This window comes from Blennius ocellaris, assembly GCF_963422515.1.
Source record: "Blennius ocellaris genome assembly, contig: SCAFFOLD_85, whole genome shotgun sequence".
Lineage (NCBI taxonomy): Eukaryota > Metazoa > Chordata > Actinopteri > Blenniiformes > Blenniidae > Blennius > Blennius ocellaris.
This window is the reverse complement of record NW_027661963.1, coordinates 71,537-99,179: the sequence shown is the minus strand read 5'-3', so window position 1 is coordinate 99,179 and position 27,643 is coordinate 71,537. Positions and strand designations below refer to the sequence as shown.

Sequence of the window (27,643 nt, the reverse complement as noted above, 5' to 3'; positions counted from 1 at the left end):
GATGTTGGATGTGAATGGTGGATGTTGGATGTGGATGTTGGATGTAGATGTAGATGTTGGATGTGAATGTTGGATGTTGGATGTAGATGTTGGATGTGGATGTTGGATGTAGATGTTGGATGTAGATGTAGATGTTGGATGTGGATGTTGGATGTAGATGTAGATGTTGGATGTAGATGTTGGATGTAGATGTCTTCTCTGTCCACAGGGTGACCATGAGGTAAAGCTGCTGCGGGACTTTGTGGAACGACAGGAAGTGAAGCAGTCGCTCAGTCTCCCTCCACAATAAGAGCACAATGTGGACAATAAACTGGAGATTAAATATAGAAACGTTGTGTTTCCCAGCAGGATGTGACATCAGAGAGGGGAAGTCCATGTTTGGTTCCAGATGTTTGGAGGAACAGCAGCTGGTTACTGTGAATTCTGACTTTCTGTTTATCCTGAAACGCCGACGTGGGAGGTTAACGAGGTTAACGAGGTTAACGAGGTTAACGAGGTTAACGAAGGAACAGAAAGGGACAGAAAGGGACAGAAATGGACAGAAAGGGGCTGAAAGGGACAGAAAGGGACAGAAAGGGGCTGAAAGGGACAGAAAGGGACAGAAAGGGGCTGAAAGGGACAGAAAGGGACAGAAAGGGACAGAAAGGGGCTAAATGTGGTTTTATCAGGTAGAAAAGTGAAAAACTCTTGACGAGTTTAAACTTCGACTCTTTTAAGAGCAGAGGTTTTAAAAAGTCGACTCTTAAAGAACTTTTTCTTCTTTTCACAGCTCCGCTGGTCCTCGCTGGTCCCTGCTGGTCCTCGCTGGTCCTCGCTGGTTCTCGCTGGTCCCTGCTGGTCCCTGCTGGTCCTCGCTGGTCCCCCCTGGTCCTCAGTGGTCCCTGCTGGTCCCCGATGGACAGATAGCAGGGAGGACGAGGACAACATGTCGTTCTTCGGTCTGGACTGTGTGAGGAAGAGAGAGAGAGGTGAGCCCCGGCCTGGGACACTAGGACCCGTCAGGACCCGTCAGGACCTGTCAGGACCTGTTAGGAGATAGATACATAGACATATAGAGATAGATAGATAGACATATAGAGATAGAAAGATAGACATATAGAAATAGATAGATAGACGTATAGAGATAGATAGATAGACATATAGAGATAGAAAGATAGACATATAGAGATAGAAAGATAGACATATAGAGATAGAAAGATAGACATATAGAAATAGATAGATAGACATATAGAAATAGATAGATAGACATATAGAGATAGAAAGATAGACATATAGAGATAGAAAGATAGACATATAGAGATAGAAAGATAGACGTATAGAGGTAGATAGATGTAGAGCAGTAATTCTCATATCTTCTTTTTTCAATCAGAACTCGAGAGGAAACTCCGAGCGAACGACCGGGAATTTAACCTTCCCTTCAAATACGCCGTGAGTATTAGTGTGTGTGTGTGTGTGTGTGTGTGTGTGTGTGTGTGTGTGTGTGTGTGTGTGTGTGTGTGTGTGTGTGTGTGTGTGTGTGTGTGTGTGTGTGTGTGTGTGTGTGTGTGTGTGTGTCATGCTTCAGAGAGGATGAGTCTCTGCTCCGTCCACATCAGGCCACTCCTTCAGTGTCCAATCAAGTTGAGTCATTTTTTTATTTTTTAAAAACAAAAGAAACAACCGTCCTCCCACCCCGTCCTCGTCCTCCCATCCCGTCCTCGTCCTCCCATTCCGTCCTTGTCCTCCCATCCCGTCCTTGTCCTCCCATCCCGTCCTCGTCCTCCCACCTCGTCCTCGTCCTCCCATCCCGTCCTCGTCCTCCCATCCCGTCCTCGTCCTCCCATCCCGTCCTTGTCCTCCCATCCCGTCCTCGTCCTCCCATCCCGTCCTCGTCCTCCCATCCCGTCCTTGTCCTCCCATCCCGTCCTCGTCCTCGTCCTCCCATCCCGTCCTCGTCCTCCCATCCCGTCCTTGTCCTCCCATCCCGTCCTCGTCCTCGTCCTCCCATCCCGTCCTCGTCCTCCCATCCCGTCCTCCCATCCCGTCCTCGTCCTCGTCCTCCCATCCCGTCCTCGTCCTCCGCTGCTCCAGGAGGAAGTGTCTGATGAGAAACTCACTTTCAACACTTGTTTTGTAACCATGTGGGCGAGCGGTGATGTCATCAGGGTGATGTCATCAGGGTGATGTCATCAGGGTGATGTCATCGGCCTGCCGAGACGATAACATCCACCTGCTGACGAGTCCTCGTGTCCTCAGACGGACCGGGACCAAGACCAGATCTCAGCCTGTGTGGGAACCATGGGGACCTCTCCAAGATGGAGGTCTCCTGCTGGTGGTGGCCTTCAAGCGCCGCCATCTTGGAGAGGTCTCCCTCTGGAGCTCAACATGAAGATCCAGACTAGAAGATCCACTAGAAGACTAGTAGCTTCCAGCTAGTCCAGGTAGCAGCAGCAGTAAAACCTTGTTTTGAGGCAGTTGAATGGAGACAACTGCTCTCAGGTCAGCGTCTCGTTCTTCCACGTTCTCCTCCATCAGTCTGACGCTCCTTTTCATTTTCCAGAGTAAAACATGAATGCAGGTAAGTGTTGAGACAAGCGTCTGTGTTATCGTCCCCCCCGAAGGAGCTCATGGGAATTCTGGCTTTAAATTTCAACAAAATAAAATCCAGAATGTTAATTAACAGGAAGTCCTCTCGTGGTTTTACCTTCAAATGAAGCCAGTCGGTCTCACTTGGAGGAATTTCAACCAATACTTGGATCAAATGTGCTTCAAAATGAGCAAAGCAGACCGTTTCTGGATTACCGTATGTTCTGGACTAGACTGGTGGACGTCACATGACCTGACAGGCCGCAACCCCCAAAAATTAAATGTCTATACATATAAAGGTGTGACTGGTAGTACAGAGAATACGGTAATAAGCCTTCAAGTCTGCACGTCATCCTTGATTTTATTTTGAAGGTCTTGACAACTTTGCCCTGCTCCTCCGCAGACCAACGCCATCAAGACCTCCAAGTACAACTTCTTCACCTTCCTCCCTCTCAACCTGTTCGAGCAGTTCCAGAGGATCGCCAACGCCTACTTCCTGTTCCTGCTGGTGCTCCAGGTGAGACGAGGGGGCGGAGCTTCACCCAGAGACCTGCTCTCTCTCTCTCTCTCTCTCTCTCTCTCTCTCTCTCTGTCTCTGTCTGCCTGTCTGTCTGTCTGTCTGCCTGTCTCTCTCTCTCTCTCTCTCTCTCTCTCTCTCTGTCTCTGTCTCTGTCTCTGTTTCTCTCTCTCATCTCTCTCTCTCTCTCTCTCTGTCTCTGTCTCTGTCTCTCTCTCTCTCTGTTTCTCTCTCTCTCATCTCTGTCTCTCTCTCTCTCTCTGTCTCTGTCTCTGTCTCTGTCTCTCTCTCTCTCTCTCTCTCTCTCTCTGTCTCTCTATGTCTCTCTCTGTCTGTCGCTCTATTTCTCACTCTCTCTCTCTCTCTCTGTCTCTGTCTCTGTCTCTCTCTCTCTCTCTCTCTGTCTCTCTCTCTCTCTCTCTCTCTCTGTCTCTGTCTCTGTCTGTCTGTCTGCCTGTCTCTCTCTGTCTGTCTCTCTCTCTCTGTCTGTCTCTCTCTCTCTGTCTCTGTCTCTGTCTCTGTCTCTGTCTCTCTCTCTCTCTCTCTCTCTGTGTTTCTCTCTCTCTCATCTCTGTCTCTTTCTCTGTCTCTGCCGGTCTGTCTGTCTGTCTGCCTGTCTCTCTCTCTCTCTCTCTATCTCTCTCTGTCTCTCTATCTCTCTCTCTGTCTGTTTCTCTATTTCTCTCTCTCTCTCTGTCTCTCTCTCTCTCTCTCTCTTTCTGTCTCTAAGACAGAGTAGAACTCTAACCAATGTGGTTCTAGTGACGGAGAGTAGAACCAGTGTGGTTCTTCATGGTTCTAGTGACAGAGAGTAGAACCAGTGTGGTTCTTCATGGTTCTAGTGACAGAGAGTAGAACCAGTGTGGTTCTTCATGGTTCTAGTGACAGAGAGTAGAACCAGTGTGGTTCTTCATGGTTCTAGTGACAGAGAGTAGAACCAGTGTGGTTCTAGGTGGTTCTAGTGACAGAGAGTAGAACCATTGTGGTTCTTGACCAGACTTTTCTGGGTACAAACATCAGAATCTCCACGAGTCACGACATCGTTTCTCAGAGCTTTGGCAAGACGCTGCGGCCCGAGAACCAAACAGGAAGTAGTAACGGTCGTAAAGAGGAAGTGTCCGGGACAGGAAGTTGCCTCACGGCGTTGCGTCAGCGAGGTCGTGTACGGTCGTGTACGGTCGTGTACGGTCGTGTACGGTCGTGTACGGTTGCTGCTCCGCCCACGTTGGACTGACTTCACTCATCTGAACTCCCACGTTCTTCCAGTTCCACCAGCTTCCTGCTTGCTTTCATCTGTAGACCTGGTTCGGTTCACCAGGTCTGGAACCATCAGAGGTCAGAACACGACCCGGTTCTATGTTCATGGTTCGTCACAGTTCGGCGTCTGAAGACGAAACGTTTGTAACGAGTGAAGAAGCAGGAATTCACTGCTGGTCGTTTATTAACCGGAGCAGGAAGCTGGACGGAGCGGAACGCCGAGGAACTGGAACACTGAGGGTTGGAACGCCGAGGAACTGGAACACTGAGGGTTGGAACGCCGAGGAACTGGAACACTGAGGAACCGTAACGCCGAGGAACCGTAATGCTGAGGAACTGGAACACCCGAGGAACTGGAACGCCGAGGAACCGGAACGCCGAGGAACCGGAACGCCGAGGAACCGGAACGCCGAGGAACTGGAACGCCAAGGAACCATAACGCAGAGGAACCGGAACGCCGAGGAACCGGAACGCCGAGGAACCGTAATGCCGAGGAACCGTAATGCCGAGGAACCGTAACGCCGAGGAACCGTAATGCTGAGGAACTGGAACGCTGAGGAACTGGAACGCCGAGGAACCGGAACGCCGAGGAACCGGAACGCCGAGGAACTGGAACGCCGAGGAACCGGAACGCTGAGGAACTGGAACGCCGAGGAACTGGAACGCCGAGGAACCGGAACGCCGAGGAACTGGAACGCCGAGGAACCGGAACGCCGAGGAACCGGAACACTGAGGAACCGGAACGCCGAGGAACCGGAACGCCGAGGAACCGGAACGCCGAGGAACCGGGGCGCCGAGGAACCGGGGCGCCGAGGAACCGGAACGCTTCAGACCAGTAGATCAAGTAGAGCTACGCTCGTGGTTAGGGCGTTAGCCGTTAGCTCATATCAATGCTAACTAGCCTGTCGGGTTAGCAACGTCCGCTTGTTGAAAAACTGAGTGAGGAGTGTCTCCATGGCAACAGACGCTGATCTCCTTTGATCTCCTTTGATCTCCCCTCTTATCTGCTTTGAATGGGACTTTTTTTTTTTGTTCTCCAGTTTTCTGGGAGATTTATTCACAAACGTTTGTCGCTAACGTCACAAAATCTAACGGTTTGATTTCTAATGACGACAAACCAACCTTGAACTGGTCGTTTAGCAGCTGGTAAGATTCATACAAACGATAAAAAAATTAATTGATAAATACATAAATTAAAGAAATAAAATAGATAAATACATAAATTGAAGAAATAAAATAAATACATAAATTAAAGAAATAAAATAAATACATCAATACATCAATAAATTAACATATAAATGAAGATATAAATAAATAAATGAAGATGTCAATAAATAATAGATCATTTTTGTGTTTCCCCCTGGGGAGGAATAAAGTTCTATTCTATTCTATAAATACGTAAATAAATTAGTATATAAATGAATAAATAAATGAATATATAAATAAATAAATAAATGAACATATAAATAAATGTATAAATAAATATATAAATGAATATATAAATAAATAATAGATAATTTTTGTGTTTCCCCCTGGGGAGGAATAAAGTTCTATTCTATTCTATAAATACATAAATAAATAAATATATAAATGAAGATATAAATAAATAAATGAACATATAAATGAAGATATAAACATATAAATGAATATATAAATACATAAATAATGTCAGCTGTTGTCCAGGATGAATGGGATCATGAACTGACGTTCGATGGACGATATTCAGTTTCAGGTCAAACGACGGCGTCACAGATTAAAAGACCTTTTTATCAACCAGTGTGTGTTTGAAGGTTCTATGTTCTATGTTCTATGTTCCTCCAGGTGATTCCTCAGATCTCCTCCCTGTCCTGGTTCACCACCGTCGTTCCTCTCGTCCTCGTTCTCTCCGTCACCGCCGCCAAAGATGCAACAGACGACATCGTAAGGGTTTGGGTTTTTTCACTAGTGTGAAGTATAGAGTTTGAATGGATTCACTAATGTGAAGTGTAGAGTTTGAATGGATTCACTAATGTGAAGTGTAGAGTTTGAATGGATTCACTAATGTGAAGTATAGAGTTTGAATGGACTCACTAATGTGAAGTATAGTTTCAGTGGATTCACTAATGTGAAGTATAGAGTTTGAATGGACTCACTAATGTGAAGTATAGTTTCAGTGGATTCACTAATGTGAAGTATAGAGTTTGAATGGACTCACTAATGTGAAGTACAGTTTCAGTGGATTCACTAATGTGAAGTATAGAGTTTGAATGGATTCACTAATGTGAAGTATAGTTTCAGTGGATTCACTAATGTGAAGTATAGAGTTTGAATGGACTCACTAATGTGAAGTATAGTTTCAGTGGATTCACTAATGTGAAGTATAGAGTTTGAATGGACTCACTAATGTGAAGTATAGTTTCAGTGGATTCACTAATGTGAAGTATAGAGTTTGAATGGACTCACTAATGTGAAGTGTAGTTTCAGTGGATTCACTAATGTGAAGTATAGAGTTTGAATGGATTCACTAATGTGAAGTATAGTTTCAGTGGATTCACTAATGTGAAGTATAGAGTTTGAATGGATTCACTAATGTGAAGTGTAGAGTTTGAATGGATTCACTAATGTGAAGTATAGTTTCAGTGGATTCACTAATGTGAAGTATAGAGTTTGAATGGACTCACTAATGTGAAGTATAGTTTCAGTGGATTCACTAATGTGAAGTATAGAGTTTGAATGGACTCACTAATGTGAAGTATAGTTTCAGTGGATTCACTAATGTGAAGTATAGAGTTTGAATGGACTCACTAATGTGAAGTATAGTTTCAGTGGATTCACTAATGTGAAGTATAGAGTTTGAATGGACTCACTAATGTGAAGTATAGTTTCAGTGGATTCACTAATGTGAAGTATAGAGTTTGAATGGACTCACTAATGTGAAGTATAGTTTCAGTGGATTCACTAATGTGAAGTATAGAGTTTGAATGGACTCATTAATGTGAAGTATAGTTTCAGTGGATTCACTAATGTGAAGTATAGAGTTCCAGTGAATGGATTCACTAATGTGAAGTGTAGTTTCAGTGGATTCACTAATGTGAAGTATAGAGTTTGAATGGACTCATTAATGTGAAGTATAGTTTCAGTGGATTCACTAATGTGAAGTATAGAGTTCCAGTGAATGGATTCACTAATGTGAAGTGTAGTTTCAGTGGATTCACTAATGTGAAGTATAGAGTTTGAATGGACTCACTAATGTGAAGTATAGTTTCAGTGGATTCACTAATGTGAAGTGTAGTTTCAGTGGATTCACTAATGTGAAGTATAGTTCCAGTGGATTCGCTAATGTGAAGTATAGAATTTGAATGGATTCACTAATGTGAAGTACTGCTTCCTGCTTCCTGCTCCAAACGCCGTGACTCACTTCCTGTTGTGTGTTGGGTTCCGTTGCCCACGGCGCCGCGTCTCTTCCAGAACCGCCACCGGAGCGACAACCACGTCAACAACCGGAAGGTCCAGGTCCTGATCGACCGCAAGTCCGTTCCTCTCTTTGTTCTCACGACTCGGCGCTTTAGAAACGTTTTTACTCAACGGACTCCTTTAAGTCCACGTGGTTCTATTGGGTCGGTGTTCCTCAGGGAACCGTCCTGGGTTCCTTTTACTCTCATTAGAACAAGGCAGCATCACGGTTGTTTACCTTTTCTGTCCACGTTCTGATTATAGTACTGCCTGTTTACAGATTGTAGATGTATGATTATAGTACTGCCTGTTTACAGATTGTAGATGTATGGTTATAGTACTGCTCGTTGACACAGATTGTAGATGTATGATTATAGTACTGCCTGTTTACAGATTGTAGATGTATGGTTATAGTACTGCTCGTTGCCACAGATTGTAGATGTATGATTATAGTACTGCCTGTTGCCACAGATTGTAGATGTATGATTATAGTACTGCCTGTTGCCACAGATTGTAGATGTATGATTATAGTACTGCTCGTTGACACAGATTGTAGATGTATGATTATAGTACTGCCTGTTGCCACATATTGTAGATGTATGATTATAGTACTGCTCGTTGACACAGATTGTAGATGTATGATTATAGTACTGCCTGTTGCCACATATTGTAGATGTATGATTATAGTACTGCTCGTTGACACAGATTGTAGATGTATGATTATAGTACTGCCTGTTGCCACATATTGTAGATGTATGATTATAGTACTGCTCGTTGACACAGATTGTAGATGTATGATTATAGTACTGCCTGTTGCCACATATTGTAGATGTATGATTATAGTACTGCAGTTGCCACAGATTGTAGATGTATGATTACAGTACTGCCTGTTGCCATAGATTGTAGATGTATGATTATAGCAGTTGCCACAGATTGTAGATGTATGATATAGTACTGCCGTTGCCACAGATTGTAGATGTATGATAGTAGTACGGTGTGTGTCCAGGCTGCGCAGGGAGAAGTGGATGGACGTCCAGGTGGGCGACGTCATCAAGCTGGAGAACAACCAGTTCGTCACCGTGAGTCACATGGTTTCCTCTCGCAGCTTAAAGCCACACCACAGTTTAACATGAACAGCTTTAGCATGTAGCACCGATACAGGCGCTGGTATCGGTACTGGTGTCGGTATTGGTATTGGTACTGGTATCAGTACTGGTATCGCTACTGGTATTGGTATTGGTATTGGTGTCGGTACTGGTGGCGGTACTGGTATCGGTATTGGTATCGGTACTGGTATCAGTATTGTATCGGTACTGGTATTGGTATCGGTAGTGGTATCGGTACTGGTATCAGTACTGGTATCGGTACGTCCCTATGTGATATTACTGGAAGTCACTGAATCCATGTCGTTGGTCACAGGCGAGTTGTTCTCCCTGCAGTCACGTGACTGGTGGGTGGAGTCATGTGACTGGTGGGTGGAGTCACATGACTGGTGGGTGGAGTCATGTGACTGGTGGGTGGAGTCACATGACTGGTGGGTGGAGTCATGTGACTGGTGGGTGGAGTCATGTGACTGGTGGGTGGAGTCACATGTGGGTGGAGTCACGTGGCTGGTGGGCGGAGTCATGTGACGGAGTCCTTTGTGATTTCAGGCCGACCTCCTGCTGCTGTCCAGCAGTGAACCTCTGAACCTCGTCTACATCGAGACGGCGGAGCTGGACGGGTCAGTCTGGACCGCACGACGACCGCACGACGACCGCACGACGACCGCACGACGACCGCACGACGACCGCACGACGACCGCGGGACGACCACAGGACGACCGCACGACGACCGCACGACGACCGCACGACGACCGCGGGACGACCGCAGGACGACCGCACGACGACCGCGGGACGACCGCAGGACGACCGCGGGACGACCGCGGGACGACCGCGGGACGACCGCTGGACGACCGCAGGACGACCGCGGGACGACCGCTGGACGTTGTTTCCATTCCAGACACACGGTTGTTTATGTTTACGTTTCATCACGTTGTTTCCAGGGAAACGAACCTGAAGGTGCGACAGGCGCTGAACGTGACGGGAGACCTGGGGGACGACGTGGAGAAGCTGGCCGACTTTCATGGTGAGTCTGAGGTTCTCCTGGTTCTCCTGGTTCTCCTGGTTCTCCTGGTGACTTTCTTACAGTGACTGTCAAAATAAAACTCCTTTGATCTCCCCTCTCATCCGCTTTGTAAGGGACAGTTTTTAATAGTATTATGGGATTTATTGTATTTATATTTATTTATAAAATACATACAAACTCCTAAATAAATATAAATAAATACATAAATAAATAAATGTAGACGAACACTTCCACTCTGAACCGTTTTCAAAAAGTTGCATTTTCAATTACTTCAGTGTAAAGTGTTGTGTTTTCACTGTGTGTGTGTGTGTGTGTGTGTGTGTGTGTGTGTGTGTGTGTGTGTGTGTGTGTGTGTGTGTGTGTGTGTGTGTGTGTGTGTGTGTGTGTGTGTGTGTGTGTGTGTGTGTGTGTAGGCGAGGTGTTGTGCGAGCCGCCCAACAACCGTCTGGACCGGTTCTCCGGGACGCTGCACTGCGGCGGCCAGAAGTTCTCCCTGGACAACCAGAAGGTTCTGCTGAGGGGCTGTACCCTGAGGAACACCTGCTGGTGCTACGGCCTGGTGCTGTTCGCTGGTGGGCCTCCTCCTCCTCCTCCTCCTGCTCCTCCTCCTCCTCCTCCTGCTCCTCCTCCTCTTCCTCCTGCTCCTCCTCCTCCTCCTCCTGCTCCTCCTCCTCTTCCTCCTGCTCCTCCTCCTCTTCCTCCTGCTCCTCCTCCTCCTCCTCTTCCTCCTCCTCCTCCTCCTCCTCCTGCTCCTCCTCTTCCTCCTGCTCCTCCTCCTCCTCCTGCTCCTCCTCCTCTTCCTCTTCCTCCTCCTCCTGCTCCTCCTCTTCCTCCTGCTCCTCCTCCTCTTCCTCCTCCTCCTGCTCCTCCTCTTCCTCCTGCTCCTCCTCCTCTTCCTCCTGCTTCTCCTCCTCCTCTTCCTCCTCCTCTTCCTCCTGCTTCTCCTCCTCCTCTTCCTCCTCCTCTTCCTCCTGCTTCTCCTCCTCCTCCTCCTCCTGCTCCTCCTCCTCCTCCTGCTCCTCCTCTTCCTCCTGCTCCTCCTCCTCCTCCTCTTCCTCCTCCTCCTCCTCCTGCTCCTCCTCCTCCTCCTGCTCCTCCTCTTCCTCCTGCTCCTCCTCCTCTTCCTCCTCTTCCTCCTCCTCCTGCTCCTCCTCTTCCTCCTGCTCCTCCTCCTCTTCCTCCTCCTCCTCCTCCTCCTCCTCCTCCCAGGAAGTCCTCCTGACCCCGTCTCCTCTTGTCCTCCAGGTCCAGAGACCAAACTGATGCAGAATTGTGGGAAAAGCACGTTTAAGAGGACGAGTATCGACCGTCTGATGAACGTCCTCGTCCTCTGTGTGAGTCGTCCTCTGTGTGAGTCGTTCTGTGTGAGTCGTCCTCTGTGTGAGTCGTCCTCTGTGTGAGTCGTTCTGTGTGAGTCGTCCTCTGTGTGAGTCGTCCTCTGTGTGAGTCGTTCTGTGTGAGTCGTCCTCTGTGTGAGTCGTTCTGTGTGAGTCGTCCTCTGTGTGAGTCGTCCTCTGTGTGAGTCGTCCTCTGTGTGAGTCGTTCTGTGTGAGTCATCCTCTGTGTGAGTCGTTCTGTGTGAGTCGTCCTCTGTGTGAGTCGTCCTCTGTGTGAGTCGTCCTCTGTGTGAGTCGTTCTGTGTGAGTCGTCCTCTGTGTGAGTCGTCCTCTGTGTGAGTCGTCCTCTGTGTGAGTCGTCCTCTGTGTGAGTCGTCCTGTGTGAGTCGTCCTCTGTGTGAGTCGTCCTCTGTGTGAGTCGTCCTCTGTGTGAGTCGTCCTCTGTGTGAGTCGTTCTGTGTGAGTCGTCCTCTGTGTGAGTCGTCCTCTGTGTGAGTCGTTCTGTGTGAGTCGTCCTCTGTGTGAGTCGTCCTCTGTGTGAGTCGTCCTCTGTGTGAGTCGTTCTGTGTGAGTCGTCCTCTGTGTGAGTCGTTCTGTGTGAGTCGTCCTCTGTGTGAGTCGTCCTCTGTGTGAGTCGTCCTCTGTGTGAGTCGTTCTGTGTGAGTCATCCTCTGTGTGAGTCGTCCTCTGTGTGAGTCGTCCTCTGTGTGAGTCGTCCTGTGTGAGTCGTCCTCTGTGTGAGTCGTTCTGTGTGAGTCGTCCTCTGTGTGAGTCGTCCTCTGTGTGAGTCGTCCTCTGTGTGAGTCGTTCTGTGTGAGTCGTCCTCTGTGTGAGTCGTCCTCTGTGTGAGTCGTCCTCTGTGTGAGTCGTCCTGTGTGAGTCGTCCTCTGTGTGAGTCGTTCTGTGTGAGTCGTCCTCTGTGTGAGTCGTCCTCTGTGTGAGTCGTCCTCTGTGTGAGTCGTTCTGTGTGAGTCGTCCTCTGTGTGAGTCGTCCTCTGTGTGAGTCGTTCTGTGTGAGTCGTCCTCTGTGTGAGTCGTTCTGTGTGAGTCGTCCTCTGTGTGAGTCGTCCTCTGTGTGAGTCGTTCTGTGTGAGTCGTCCTCTGTGTGAGTCGTTCTGTGTGAGTCGTCCTCTGTGTGAGTCGTCCTGTGTGAGTCGTCCTCTGTGTGAGTCGTCCTCTGTGTGAGTCGTCCTCTGTGTGAGTCGTCCTCTGTGTGAGTCGTTCTGTGTGAGTCGTTCTCCATCAGATCAGAAGGAACAAGTTTATTTCATAAAAGCAGAATTTTGTTTGTTCAGTTTAGAGATTAAAAGTTTTTTGTTTTTGCTTTGATCTCTTAAAAGGCGTCGTTCCTCTGGACACCAGTGAAAAAACTAAACATAACAGAATTAATGCAAAAGAGAAAAACTTAACAAAAAGTAACGATGTAAAATGCGACGTAAACAAATCCCAGTTGATGAAGCTGGGGCCAAATTACAGCAAACAAAAAGATCCACGATATCAGATTACGACACCAAACATTAAAACCTGTTAAAATACATTTTCAGAATATCGTTCAAATCGTTTCCATTTACAGCTCCTGAAGGAAACAACCTGTGAGGCCGGTGTCAAATTACAGCGTTAAAAATATAACAATGAAACTAGTTTAGAATCACAACTTTGATTTCACGTCCACTTTGTTGTCCTTTTTCAAAGTGTCTCGTCACAATGTCAGTGAGGCTGGTGTCAAATTACAGTGCCTGAAGAAGCTGCCATTTGGTCTTTGATCCCCGTGTTTCACTTTGATCTCTGGGCAGATCTTCGGCTTCCTGGCCTTCATGTGCAGCGTCCTGGCCGTGGGGAACTTGGTCTGGGAGTTGAACCAGGGGTCGGAGTTCACCGCCTTCCTGCCGCGGCTCGACGGCTACGGCGCCGGCTTCTCCGCCTTCCTCACCTTCTGGTCCTACGTCATCATCCTCAACACGGTGGTGCCCATCTCGCTCTACGTCAGGTAACGGGTGGCGCCGGGGGCCGTTTACATAAACACTCACAGGAAGTCATCAGGGAAACCTGAGTGGACGAGCTCACACACCCACGGCTGTTTGGTTGTTTATTTATTTATCTACATATTAATTAATTAATTAAATTCTTTATTTACTTGTTTGTTTTAGTTTATTTACTGATAGATTTATTTATTTATTTACTTATTTATTTATTTTTATTTACTTGTTTGTTGTAGATTATTTACCTATTTATTTATTAATTTATTTACTTGTTTGTTTTAGTTTTTACCGATTAATTAATTAATTTACTTATTTGTTTTAGTTTATTTACTGGTATTAATTAATTTATTCATTCAATCATTTAATTAATGTTATTTATTTAGTTACGTATTATTTAATTAATTAATTAAATTATTTATTTACTTGTTTGTTTGTTTATTTACTGATAGATTTATTTATTTATTTACTTATTTATTTATTTATTTTTATTTACTTGTTTGTTGTAGATTATTTACCTATTTATTTATTCATTTATTTACTTGTTTGTTTTAGTTTTTTACCGATTAATTAATTTATTTACTTATTTGTTTTAGTTTATTTACTGATTAATTAATTTATTCATTCATTCATTTAATTAATGTTATTTATTTAGTTACGTATTATTTAATTATTTAATTAATTAAATTAATTATTTACTTGTTTGTTTTAGTTTATTTACTTATAGATTTATTTATTTATTTACTTATTTATTCATTTATTTACTTGTTTGTTTTAGTTTTTTACCGATTAATTAATTTATTTACTTATTTGTTTTATTTATTTACTGATTAATTAATTTATTAATTCATTCATTTAATTAATGTTATTTATTTAGTTACGTATTATTTAATTAATTTAATTAATTATTTACTTGTTTGTTTTAGTTTATTTACTGATAGATTTATATATTTATTTACTTGCTTATTTATTTATTTATTTTTACTTGTTTGTTGTAGATTGTTTACCTATTTATTTATTCATTTATTTACTTGTTTGTTTTAGTTTTTTACCGATTTATTTATTTATTTACTTATTTGTTTTAGTTTATTTACTGATAGATTTATTTATTTATTTACTTATTTATTTATTTATTTATTTTTACTTGTTTGTTGTAGATTATTTACCTATTTATTTATTCATTTATTTACTTGTTTGTTTTAGTTTTTTACTGATTAATTAATTAATTTATTCATTCATTCATTTAATAAATTGTATTTATTTAGTATATTAATATACTGTATTAATATCGTTGCCACGTCAACGCTCCGGTTCGAGTCGTAACCAAACCAGATGTTCTACTTTCGTCTCGCCAGCGACAGGAAGTGACCCGAGTGTCAAACAAAGACGAACCGACCAGCGATTGACTCGTTTCCTTTCAGTCCTTGTCGTCGTCCTCCGTCGGCTCGTCAGATTAAAGGTTCAGTGGGTGAAGTTGTGACGGATGTTGAACCTCCAGACTGCAGCTCAGACCTCAGGAACCTGGTGGGCTTCAGGAAAGACGTCAGATTTATTCCACGTCTTATTTTTTTGTGCTTCTTGAACAAGTTTTAGCTAAAGCGACTTTAAAACGGGTAAAACTAGCTTAAAACCCTCCAGATTCAAACCTGCCAGAGCTTTCAGCGGGAATCCTTCCCTCCCGTTTCCGTCGGCGCTCTAAACCGGCTGAGCTCCCGATGCTCAGACGTGATGACGCAATACCGCTTTGCACCACCAGGTGGTGTCGTGAGTCGGTCAAACCCTTGAAACGCCTGAGTTTAACCCAAATAACGGCGTGTCGTGGCAGCGTGGAGATCATCCGGCTGGGCAACAGCTTCTACATCGACTGGGACCGGAGGATGTACTGCAGCCGTAAGGACACGCCGGCCGAGGCCCGGACCACCACCCTGAACGAGGAGCTGGGCCAGATCAAGTACGTCTTCAGCGACAAGACGGGGACGCTGACCCAGAACGTCATGACCTTCAACAAGTGCTCCGTCAACGGGAAGTCCTACGGTAGGAGTCTACCGGGACCAGTACGAACCCGGGTTATACCGTTATACCCAGAGCTACACCATTACCGGTATCAATAACGATGCCGGTATCGTTATTGACACCAGTAACGGTATCGTTATTGATACCGGTATCGTTATTGATACCGGTATTGTTATTAATACTGGTATCGTTATTGATACCGGTATTGTTATTAATACTGGTATCGTTATTGATACCGGTATTGTTATTAATACTGGTATCGTTATTGATACCGGTATCGTTGTTAATACTGGTATCGTTATTGATACCGGTATCGTTATTAATACTGGTATCGTTATTGATACCGGTAATGTTATTGATACCGGTATCGTTATTGATACTGGTATCGTTATTGATACTGGTATTATTATTGATACTGGTATCGTTATTAATACTGGTATCGTTATTGATACTGGTATCGTTATTAATACTGGTATCGTTATTGATACTGGTATTGTTATTGATACTGGTATCGTTATTGATACTGGTATCGTTATTAATACTGGTATTGTTATTGATACTGGTATCGTTATTGATACTGGTATTGTTATTAATACTGGTATCGTTATTAATACTGGTATCGTTATTGATACTGGTATCGTTATTGATACTGGTATTGTTATTGATACCGGTATCGTTATTGATACCGGTACCGTTATTGATACCGGTATCGTTATTGATACCGGTATCGTTATTAATACTGGTATCGTTATTAATACTGGTATCGTTATTAATACCGGTATCGTTATTGATACTGGTATTGTTATTAACACTGGTATCGTTATTGATACCGGTATCGTTATTGATACCAGTAATGTTATTGATACTGGTATCATTATTGATACTGGTATCGTTATTGATACCGGTATTGTTATTGATACTGGTATCGTTATTGATACTGGTATCGTTATTGATACCGGTATCGTTATTGATACTGGTATCGTTATTAATACTGGTATCGTTATTGATACCGGTAATGTTATTGATACCGGTATCGTTATTGATACCGGTATCGTTATTGATGCCGGTATCGTTATTGATACCGGTATCGTTATTGATACCGGTATCGTTATTGATACCGGTATCGTTATTAATACTGGTATCGTTATTGATACTGGTATCGTTATTAATACTGGTATCGTTATTGATACTGGTATCGTTATTGATACTGGTATCGTTATTAATACTGGTATCGTTATTGATACTGGTATTGTTATTAATACCGGTATCGTTATTGATACCGGTATTGTTATTAATACTGGTATCGTTATTGATACTGGTATTGTTATTGATACTGGTATCGTTATTAGTACTGGTATCGTTATTAATACTGGTATCGTTATTGATACTGGTATCGTTATTAGTACTGGTATCGTTATTGATACTGGTATCGTTATTAATACTGGTATCGTTATCGGCCACATACGACACAGGCACTCGTACTCAGCGAGTATTACATCAGTATGTAGAGTATGAATTAGGCTTAATGGAATTTAATGAGTACTAGTATCGGTACTCTGTATCAGCAAGTAGCTAAAGGTTGCTCCTGGTTTTTGAACTGTTATTTTACAGTAAATGACGTTTTTGTGTTTGAGAGTTTGGTCGTCTGTCCGTAGGAGACGTCTACGACTTCACCGGACAACGACTGGACGTCACCGAGGTGAGCGGTAGGACGACTCCCCCTCCGGCCCTCGGTGCTCGCCGCCGGCTGTACCGCTGTACCGCCGTGCTAGGATGCTAATGTAGCTAACCCCACCCCCCAGAACACGGAGACGGTGGACTTCTCCTACAACCCGCTGGCCGACCCGCGCTTCCTGTTCCATGACCACGCCCTGGTGGAGGCGGTGAAGCAGGAGGACCCGGAGGTCCACTCCTTCTTCAGGCTGCTGGCGCTCTGCCACACCGTCATGGCCGAGGAGAAGACGGAGGGTGAGGCGGCGCCGGCGTGACGGAGGAGCCGCCGCGTTTCCACTTAAAAGTCCTGTACAATATCGGTTTTTTTAAACAATTTCACAACTAGAGCTACACTCGGTAGATAAACTGGGAGCTACACTAGCCTCACTAGCATGTTAGCGGTTAGCTCATATCGATGCTAACTAGCCTGTCAGGTCTCCATGGCAACAGACGCTGATCCCCTTTGATCTCCTCATCCGCTTTATAGTGGAACTTTTACGCAGTTTTTCAAGATTTATTCAGAAACGGTTTGTCGAGAAGTTCGCAAAATCTGTTCTTTTGATCCTCGGATGACGACAAATCATCCCTGAAGATTTTATGCAATTCGGACGAGTAGTGTTTGCAAAAAGTTGGTAAAATACATACAAACCAAATAAATAAATAAACACACAGATGAAAATATAACCTTCTCGGCACACTTTTGTTAATTGCCCGACTTTTGTTAATTGCCCAACTTTGCCTGGCGAAGAGGATTAGCAACATTATATTCAAAGTATTTCCCCAGAATCATCCTTGGTGGTGAGTTTCAGTGTAAAAGTCCCTCTAGTGGCTCTACTGAGAACAGGTCAGTGAGCTTCCCGGTGTTTCAGACGAAGTGGTTTCCCTGTTAACTGGTGACCCTTTTAGCGTCTCGTGTTGCTCATAACAGACGTTAAAAAAAGAAAACTACAGAACTCCGTCGTCGCTCCGCTGGTTACAAACATTTACACTGAAGTGTCTTATTTGAATATTTTGCTGTTCGTAGTAAACAAAGTCTGTCACCATTTAACAGGGAGACCAGTTCATCCGAAACACCGGCACCGTGCACTGACGTTCACGGTGGATTTGTCGCTATGACTCGTCTGAACGCCGTCGTTCCACCGGTTTGAGAGAAAAAGATATCGAGTCTGGATATTTTCCGTAGTCTGGTCGTGCGGGTCGTTAGCGCTACTCGCGAGTGGCTAACGCTAGCCGACTCTGAGGCGAGGATCTTCTTTGCGTTCCAGGCGAGCTCCACTACCAGGCCCAGTCTCCAGACGAGGGCGCTCTCGTCACGGCCGCCAGGAACTTCGGCTTCGTGTTCCGCTCACGCACGCCGGACAGCATCACCATCGTGGAAATGGGGAAGCAGCGCAGCTACGAGCTCCTCGCCATCCTGGACTTCAACAACGTCCGCAAGAGGATGTCGGTCATCGGTACGCAGACGACTATCCAACGATATTCTGTACTAAGTTCTGGACCATCGAGCGCACCTGAAGATAAGCCACACCCACCAAATTAAAAGCAAAAAGCAAAAAGCAAAACCAATGTTGGAGTGGAGCAGATTGGAGTTACGTGATGCACCTGAACGCATCGCCCATGTTTCGCTGGCATGAAGCTCCTTCACCGGTAAAAATGCTTAAATTCGCCGCGTCATTTTTGAAGCCGCGGGTTTTTAAAGTGCGTGAAGAAAGTAGGGGCTTAGAGGAGCCACACCCACCAAATGAACACAAAATGTGGTGGTTCCTCCAAATTAAAACAAAACAAAAAGCAAAACCAATGTTGGAGTGCAGCAGGTCGGAGTTACGTGATGCACCTGAACGCATCGCCCATGTTTCGCTGGCATGAAGCTCCTTCACCGGTAAAAATACTTACATTTTAAAGTACGTGAAGAAAATAGGGGCTTATAGTCCAGAAATGGTCAGATGATAAAAGAGGTCGTATTATCTCCAGCCTTTCAACTCTTTCAACTGGTCGACCGGAAACCTCGTATTCAAAGTTTGATTTCATGTAATTTCAACATTTGAATATCGGATCCTAGGAGCTACATTCACAATCTGCTGTGTCTGTGTGAGCTAGACTGGCTCCGCCCATCTACTATGGGAAGAGGAAGGAAGTACTTCCTCTCGTGGCGCCATGTGCCAGAGCAGAGCTGGCTGATTGTGGGAGGAGTCAAAGGGGGTGGAGGGGAGGAGCCTACCTTGATTGTGATTGGCTGAACCCCTGATGACATCATATAGGGTTTGATTTCTGATTGGCTGCTTGGAGCAACACACTTTTTAAAACCTGGAACAAGTTTTCTTCACCTACTAGTTGCTAGTTAGTGTGTGTGTGTGTGTGTGTGTGTGTGTGTGTGTGTGTGTGCAGTGCGCAGTCCGGAGGGGAAGCTGTGTCTCTACTGTAAAGGCGCCGACACCATCGTCTACGAGCGTCTGCACCAGTCCTGCACCAAGATGATGGACGTCACCACGGAGCACCTCAACGTGGGTCACACGTCTGTCCCCGTTTGTCCTCGTCTGTCTCCGTCTGTCCCCGTCTGTCCTCATCTGTCCTCATCTGTCCCCGTCTGTCCTTGTATATCCTCATCTGTCCTCGTCTGTCCTGCGTCCCTCTCGTCCAACTGTCCTCCCGCTCTGTCCTTTTTGTGCCCCTGGGACTCCACGTCTGTGAGTCCAGGAAGTGTTTGGTCTGCCTCACGTCTGCCTGTGCTGCTGGTGCAGGAGTTTGCGGGGGAGGGTCTGCGGACCCTGGCCCTGGCCTACAGGGGTCTGGACGAGGACTACTTCAGCCAGTGGAGGCGGCGCCACCATGAGGCCAGCACGGCGCTGCAGGACCGGGAGGACCGGCTGGACCGGCTGTACGAGGAGATCGAGACGGACCTGCTGGTACGAGGAGGACCGTCACCGCGGTTCTGTTCTGGTGGAACCTTCGTACGGGGGACTGACGGTGTGTGTGTGTGTGTGTGTGTGTGTGTGTGTGTGTGTGTGTGTGTGTGTGTGTGTGTGTGTGTGTGTGTGTGTGTGTGTGTGTGTGTGTGTGTGTGTGTGTGTGTGTGTGTGTCTGTCCAGCTGCTGGGAGCCACGGCCATAGAAGACAAGTTGCAGGACGGAGTTCCTCAGACCATCGAGCAACTCTCCAAAGCCGACATCAAGATCTGGGTGTTGACTGGCGACAAGCAAGGTTTGGGAACTCACCTGGATCTGGTGGTTCTGGATCGGAACTCACCTGGATCTGGTGGTTCTGGATCGGAACTCACCTGGATCTGGTGGTTCTGGATCGGAACTCGCCTGGATCAGGCGGTTCTGGATCGGAACCCACCTGGATCTGGTGGTTCTGGATCGGAACCCACCTGGATCAGGCGGTTCTGGATCGGAACCCACCTGGATCAGGGGGTTCTGGATCGGAACCCACCTGGATCAGGGGGTTCTGGATTGGAACTCACCTGGATCTGGTGGTTCTGGATTGGAACCCACCTGGATCAGGCGGTTCTGGATCGGAACCCACCTGGATCAGGGGGTTCTGGATCGGAACCCACCTGGATCTGGTCGTTCTGGTTCAGAACTGACCTGGATCAGGTGGTTCTGGATCAGAACCCTCCTGGATGAGGGGGTTCGAAAGTTAAAAAGTTTCATTTGGACATGGAACTGATTGTAGCGTCTCTCGATGGATGGATAGATAGATGGATGGATGGATGGATGGATGGATGGATGGATGGATGGATGGATGACTGTTGTGCTGCTCTGCAGAAACGGCGGAGAACATCGGCTACTCCTGCAACCTGCTGCGTGAGGAGATGACCGAGGTGTTCGTGGTGTCGGGGAACTCTCTGGAGGAGGTGCACCAGGAGCTCCGGTGGGTTCTCAGGCCCCGCCCCCCTCCAGGTGCTGACCATCGTCCGGTCTTTGATGTTTGTGTTCTCTGGCCACGCAGAGACGCACTGGCCGCCATGAAGCCGGACGCCGCCGACTCGCCCACGCCGGAGAGCATTGTGGGTAAAGACGTGACGGAGGAGGCGGTGGAGGGAGAGTACGGCCTGGTGATCAACGGACACAGTCTGGTTTGTCCGCCTCCAAGTCCCTTTCAAGAGAAGATCAAAGCTTTGTGTCTTTTGCGTCTGTTTCCACGACAACAGTGGCCGGAGACACAGAAAAAAAACAATCCCGTGGTAGAACTTTTCGGAAAAAAATGCTCTGCCTCCGTCACCATGGAGACAGGTCAAATCCACACTTTCTGGGAACGTCCCGGCTTTGTTGCCATGGAAACGGGGGGAAATATAACCCTTCCTCGATACGCTCAAGTCCTGTTTCCGTGGAAACGGGCAAAAACTACAGTTTCTGTAAATACTGAGGCTCCATTACCGTGGAAACGAGCGCAAACGACACATTTGCTCCCATTGTCGGTGGCGATAGCATTTTGTTCAGCTTCGCGTGTCGTTTCGTTACAAAAACCAAACCACGGCGCCGGCTTGTGGCCCAACACGGTAACTACACTGCTGTCAGGGGGAGTAACCGTGACTGTTTCCTCCTCCCTGCAGGCCTACGCCCTGGAGCGCGGCGTGGAGCGGGACTTCCTGCGCGCGGCCTGCATGTGCAAGGCGGTGATCTGCTGCCGCGTGACGCCGCTGCAGAAGGCCCAGGTGGTGGAGCTGGTGAAGAGGCACAAGCGCGCCGTGACACTCGCCATCGGGGACGGGGCCAACGACGTCAGCATGATCAGAGGTGAGGCCCGGTCAGCCTCCGGTAGCTACTAGTTACTAGTTGCTAGTTGCTAGTTATTGGTTACTAGTTGTAAGTTACTAGTTGCTGGCTACTAATTACTGGTTGCTAGTTGCTCGTTACCGGTTACTACTTGCTAGTTACTGGTTACTAGTTGCTAGTTATTGCTTACTAGTTGTAAGTTACTAGTTGCTAGTTACTAGTTGCTAGTTACTGGTTACTAGTTGCTAGTTACTAGTTGTAAGTTACTATTTGCTAGTTATTGGTTACTAGTTGCTAGTTACTAATTGTAAGTTACTAGTTGCTGGTTACTAGTTAGTAGTTATAAGCTACTAGTTGCTAGTTACTGGTTGCTAGTTAGTAGTTATAAGTTACTAGTTGCTGGTTACTGGTTGCTAGTTGCAAGTTACTAGTTGCTAGTTACTGGTTGCTGGTTACTAGTTGCTGGTTGCTGGTTACTAATTGTTGATTACGAGTTGCTAGTTACGAGTTGCTAGTTACTAGTTGCTAGTCACTAGTTGTAAGTTAATAGTTGCTAGTTACTAGTTACTGGCTACTAGTTGCTAGTTACTAGTTACTAGTTACTGGTTAGTAGTTATAAGTTGCTAGTTACTAGTTGCTAGTTACTGGTTACTAGTTGTAAGCTACTAGTTGCTAGTTACTAGTTGCTAGTTACTAGTTGCTAGTTACTAGTGGCCAGTTACTGGTTACTAGTTACTAGTTGTTAGCTGGTAGTTACTAGTTGTTAGTTACTAGTTGTTAGTTTCTAGTTGTCAGTTGCTAGTTAGTAGTTGTCAGTTGCTAGTTAGTAGTTGTTAGTTACCAGTTGTTAGTTGCTAGTTACTAGTTGCTAGTTACTAGTTGCTAGTTGCTAGTTACTAGTTGCTAGTTGCTAGTTGCTAGTTACTAGTTGTTAGTTGCTAGTTACTAGGTGCTGCAGCAGAAAAGGCCTCGGCTGCGTGACGACAAGTGGAAATGATGAAGTCAGAGTGGAAATGTTGACTGAAACCAACCAACATGTCCTCCTCCTCTTCCTCCCCCTCCTCCTCTTCCTCCCCCTTCCTCCTCCTCCCTCCCTCCTCTTCCTCCCCCCCCCACAGCGGCCCACATCGGGGTGGGGATCTCCGGTCAGGAGGGGATGCAGGCCGTCTTGTCCAGCGACTTCTCCTTCGCCCAGTTCCGCTTCCTGCAGCGCCTCCTGCTGGTCCACGGCCGCTGGTCGTACCTGCGCATGTGCAAGTTCCTGCGCTACTTCTTCTACAAGAACTTCACCTTCACCTTCGTCCACTTCTGGTTCGCCTTCTTCTGTGGCTTCTCGGCGCAGGTGAGGCGGCGGAGCGGCGATGGTTTGATCAAAAGTCAAAATAAAACAAATAAAATTACTTTTGAGCCACAAAACGTCGATTTTCTGGAAAAAAACAAACTTGTACAAACTAAATAAGGTTTATTTCACCGTTTGCAGCTGCTGCACGTTTGTTTAGAGCAGTTTGGACTTTTTCTTCTTTATATTTTCCATTTTTCCATATTTTTTCCTTTTTTTTTTATTTTTCTTTCCGTCTAATTTTCCTCCCTTTTTTCTATTTTTGTCTTTTTTTCCGTCATTTCCTTGTTTTTCTTTTATCTCAACCTTTTTTTTCTATTTTTCCTTTTTCCTTTCAGTTTCCTCAAATCCGTACATCAAAGTCATTGTTGCATAGGGGAAATTGTGGAAAATTAATTTTAAAAATTAATTAATTAATTATATAAAAAAAAGTTAATTATCTGTTATTTGGCTGTTTTTAGCTTTTATCCATTCATTCATTCATTCCACATTGTGAAAGCTTCATGGAGGGAAGATCAAAGCCTCTTTCGTCCCCTGAATAATGCCGTGACCCCCCCAGGAAGGCCCCGCCTCCTACGCCTCCTCCTCCTCCTCCTCTGCCTCTTCCTACGCCTCCTCCTCCTCCTCCTCCTCTGCGTCCTCCTCCTCTGCGTCCTCCTCCGCCTCTGCCTCCGCCTCCTCCTCCTCCTCCTACGCCCCCGCCTCCTACGCCTCCTCCATCTACGCCTCCACCTCCTCCTCCTCCTCCTCCTCCTCCTCCTCCTCCTCCTCCTCAGTGTTTCCTGTGTGTTTCAGACGGTTTATGACGAGTGGTTCATCACGTTGTACAACCTGGTGTACACGGCGCTGCCGGTGCTCGGGATGAGTCTGTTCGACCAGGTGAGCAATGTTTACATATATACCTACGTGTGTGTGTGTGTGTGTGTGTGTGTGTGTGTGTGTGTGTGTGTGTGTGTGTGTGTGTGTGTGTGTGTGTGTGTGTGTGTGTGTAGTGACCTGCGTCTCCCCCTGCTGGCCAGGACGTGAACGACGTGTGGAGCTCCCAGCACCCCCGGCTCTACGCCCCCGGCCAGCTCAACCTGTACTTCAGCAAGGCGGCGTTCTTCCGCTGCGCGCTGCACAGCTGCTACAGCTCGCTGGTGCTCTTCTTCGTGCCCTACGCCGCCGCGCGCGACTCGGCGAGGCCCGACGGCAAGGACGCCGCCGACTACCAGTCCTTCGCCCTGCTGACGCAGACCTGCCTGCTGGTCGCCGTCACCCTGCAGGTGACGCCTCGGCTGCAGCCGCCCGGAGGCCTGGGGGGGCGTGGCTACTGACCGCGTGTGTGTGTGTGTGTGTGTGTGTGTGTGTGTGTGTGTGTGTGTGTGTGTGAGAGCAGCTGGGCCTGGAGATGGCGTTCTGGACGGCGGTGAACACGCTCTTCGTCCTGGGCAGTCTGGTCATGTACTTCGCCGTCACTTTCACCATGTACAGTGACGGACTGTTCCTCACGCTGCCGTCGGCCTTCCCCTTCGTGGGTCAGTGCACACACACACACACACACACGTGCACGCACGCACGCACACGCACGCACGCGCACACTCACACACACACAGTCTCACACACACACGCAGACACACACACATACACGCACACACACACACACACACACACACACACACACACACACACACACGTGCACGCACGTGCACGCACGCACGCACACGCACGCGCACACTCACGCATGCACAGACACACGCAGACACACACACGCACACGCACGCACTCACACACACGCACGCACGCACACGTGCACACACAGTTTCACACACACACACACGCACACACACACGCACGCACACACGCACAGTCACGCACTCACACACATGCACACACACACGCACGCACGCACACGTGCACACACACAGTCTCACACACACGCACGCACGCACACGTGCACACACACAGTCTCACACACACGCACGCATGCACACACACGCACGCACGCATGCACGCACGCACACGTGCACACACACAGTCTCACACACACGCACGCACGCACGCATGCACACACACGCACGCACGCATGCACAGTCACACACGCACACACGCACGCGCACACACGCATGCACGCACACACACACACACGCACACACACACACACACAGTCACACACACACTCGCACGCACACACACACACACACTCGCACGCACGCACACACACACACACACACACACTCCACAGTTCCACCTTGAGAGCCATTTTCAAAAAGTTTCCCTTTCAGCCACTCTGAGCACTGTGTGTGTGTGTGTGTGTGTGTGTGTGTGTGTGTGTGTGTGTGTGTGTGTGTGTGTGTGTGTGTGTGTGTGTGTGTGAGACCAGGAACAGGCAGAAACAGTCTGAACCAGCCCTCCGTCTGGCTCACGATCCTCCTCACCTCCATCCTGTGTCTCCTTCCTGTGGTGACTCAGCGCTTCCTGTCCATGCAGCTCCGCCCTACCATCAACGACAAGGTAGGGCTGCTGTAGGGTTCCACTGTATGGGTTCCTCTGTAGGGTTCCACTGCAGGGTTCCTCTGCTAAAAAAAATAGATTAAGAAAAAAAATTGAAATAGAAAAATTCCAATACATAGTTTTTATACAAATAATTTTAAAATTCCCATCCAAAATATTTTCTAAAAATATTTTTCCTTATTTCAGGGATTTTGAAATTCTAATTTTTCTTCAAAAGTTAAATTTTTTTTTTTTACGTAATTTTTTAAAATTATGATATAAAATATTTTGTTTTTTTTACCATTTTTAAAATATAATAAAAGATTTTTTAAGAAGACATTTTAATTGAAAAATGACAATACATATTTTTAGATAAGTAATTAAAAAATTTCCATCCAAAATCTTTTAATATTTTTTTTATTTCAGTGATTTTGAAATTTTAATTAAAAAAAATTTATTAAATTTTTTTAAACCGCTGAAATAAAATGTTTTTTTTTTTTTTTTACAATTTTTAAAATAAAAAATATTTATTAATAAAAAAAAAATTTGAAAAATATTTTAATATCAGTAATTTAAAAAAAATTCTAAAATCTTTTTACTGCATTTGCTGTCGCCATAGAAACCATGATCACACATGGTCAGTTCGTAGATTAATTCATGTTTCAGTGTTTTGTCCCAAAGAGATCAATAAAGTTCTCTAATCCACGACGGATATGATTTGTGATAAACACAAACACATCAAACTGTTTCAGCCGCTTCTCGTAATGAAGCTTGTTTCTTCTTCTGTAACTTTTTTTATTGCTCCGTCAGTTAAATCCAGCAGCTTCCTTTTGTCCTCCAGTGACATCTAGTGGTCACAGCTGGTCGTACAAGTGTAGTTTTATATAGAAGTGACATAGAACGAACCAAAATACTCCAGAAAATACAATAAATTCAGCAACAACTCGTAATATCTGCTGTTTTTCCGGTTGTTTAGCAGTGTTGTGAAAAGTCCATTAAAAGTAAAGTAAAGTAAAGTAAAGTAAAGTAAAAACTTCAGCAAATACTTGCAAATCTGCACTAAAGGAGGCGAACGAGTTTCTTAATTTCCGGACTATTGAGCGCAGCTGGATATAAGCCACACCCACCACATCTAAGAAGGAAAAAAAAGAGAGGTCGGAGTTACGTGATGCGCCTGAACGCATCATGTGACGGCAGCATAAAGCTAATTAGCTCAAATCTTGTGGAAAGAAGTGGCGGCTTATAGTCTGGGGATTACGGTAATTTGTTTTCCTGGTGTGGCGTGACCTTTGAACCTCGGCGCCACACGTTAACCCCTCGGAGCTAACGCCCCTCCCCCACCCCTGCAGGTGATGCTGAAGGTGCGGCAGGCCAAGGCCACGCCCCCGCCGCCCCCCGCGCCGCACCCGCATGCGCCGCACCAGCTCCCGCCGCTCGGGCTACGCCTTCTCGCACGCGCAGGGCTACGGCGACCTGGTGACGTCGGGCCGCTTCCTGCGGCGCCCGGCCGCGCCGCGCACGTCGGGCCTCGTCCACGCCGGCCGCGCCAGCGCCGGGTTCAGCCCGCTGGGCCGCTCGGCCGGGTACAGCCCCACCGGGCGGCCGCAGAACGCCAAGGTCCCCGACGTCCAGGTGACCTCGCTGCAGATGTACCGGACCATCACCGACCCCGCCCTCTGATCCACGCCGACCCCGACCGCCGGACGCGCTAACGTGCTAGCACGCTAGCGTTCGCCACCGCGGGGGAAGACGCTCGGGGGGGGGGGGGGGCTTTTCCACGAATCCTCCCAATCGAACTCTGGACTCTGATTGGACGAGGCGAGCGACCTGGAAGGGAACTCGCCCGGGGGGAAAACCCTCCAGGCGCCGGGAACAAGATTCCAAGTTTGGAAAAGCGCCGCCATGTTTACAGACTCGCCGGGAACCGAGGAGTTCCGCAGCGGAAGCTAGCGGACCGTCGGCCCGAGCTCGAGGTTTCCTGCACTTTCAACAAGCGACTCCGTCACAACGCCGGGATCCGAACCGGGAACCGAACCGGGAACGCCGGTTTAAGATCGTCTCCGCGGTTTTTAAAGATCCCAGGTTATGAAAACGATCGTCCGTCTCCTCCCTCACCGCCTCCACTTTTTAGTGACTGTGGCCTCAAACAGGAGATTGAGGCCACAGTCTATTTCCCCCTC

General features: G+C 46.8%; 1 protein-coding gene across 1 annotated transcript; it reads left to right on the top strand.

Annotated features, from left to right (window-relative positions):
* The first annotated feature begins 835 nt into the window (after positions 1-835).
* LOC308148508 (phospholipid-transporting ATPase ID-like) lies at positions 836-27,227 on the top strand. Its single transcript, XM_080521973.1, has 27 exons — positions 836-968; positions 1,370-1,428; positions 2,969-3,082; positions 6,161-6,259; positions 7,787-7,848; positions 8,778-8,850; positions 9,424-9,494; positions 9,816-9,898; positions 10,312-10,470; positions 11,144-11,232; positions 13,029-13,222; positions 15,037-15,245; positions 16,880-16,923; positions 17,027-17,192; positions 18,203-18,391; positions 19,323-19,438; positions 19,676-19,840; positions 20,024-20,135; positions 20,702-20,807; positions 20,886-21,012; positions 21,490-21,673; positions 22,771-22,994; positions 23,787-23,870; positions 24,011-24,256; positions 24,370-24,508; positions 25,354-25,484; positions 26,813-27,227. The coding sequence occupies exons 1-27, from the start codon at positions 926-928 to the stop codon at positions 27,173-27,175; spliced, it is 3,651 nt and encodes a 1,216-aa protein (XP_080378099.1). The 5' UTR covers positions 836-925; the 3' UTR covers positions 27,176-27,227.
* The last annotated feature ends 416 nt before the right edge of the window (positions 27,228-27,643 follow it).

Excerpts from the sequence above, each read along its gene's own strand:
- LOC308148508 (XM_080521973.1), top strand. The coding sequence starts at position 926 with ATGTCGTTCTTCGGTCTGGACTGTGTGAGGAAGAGAGAGAGAG. Across the intron at positions 7,849-8,777 it reads CAGGTCCTGATCGACCGCAA|GCTGCGCAGGGAGAAGTGGA; the intron begins GTCCGTTCCTCT and ends GTGTGTGTCCAG. Across the intron at positions 9,899-10,311 it reads GAAGCTGGCCGACTTTCATG|GCGAGGTGTTGTGCGAGCCG; the intron begins GTGAGTCTGAGG and ends GTGTGTGTGTAG.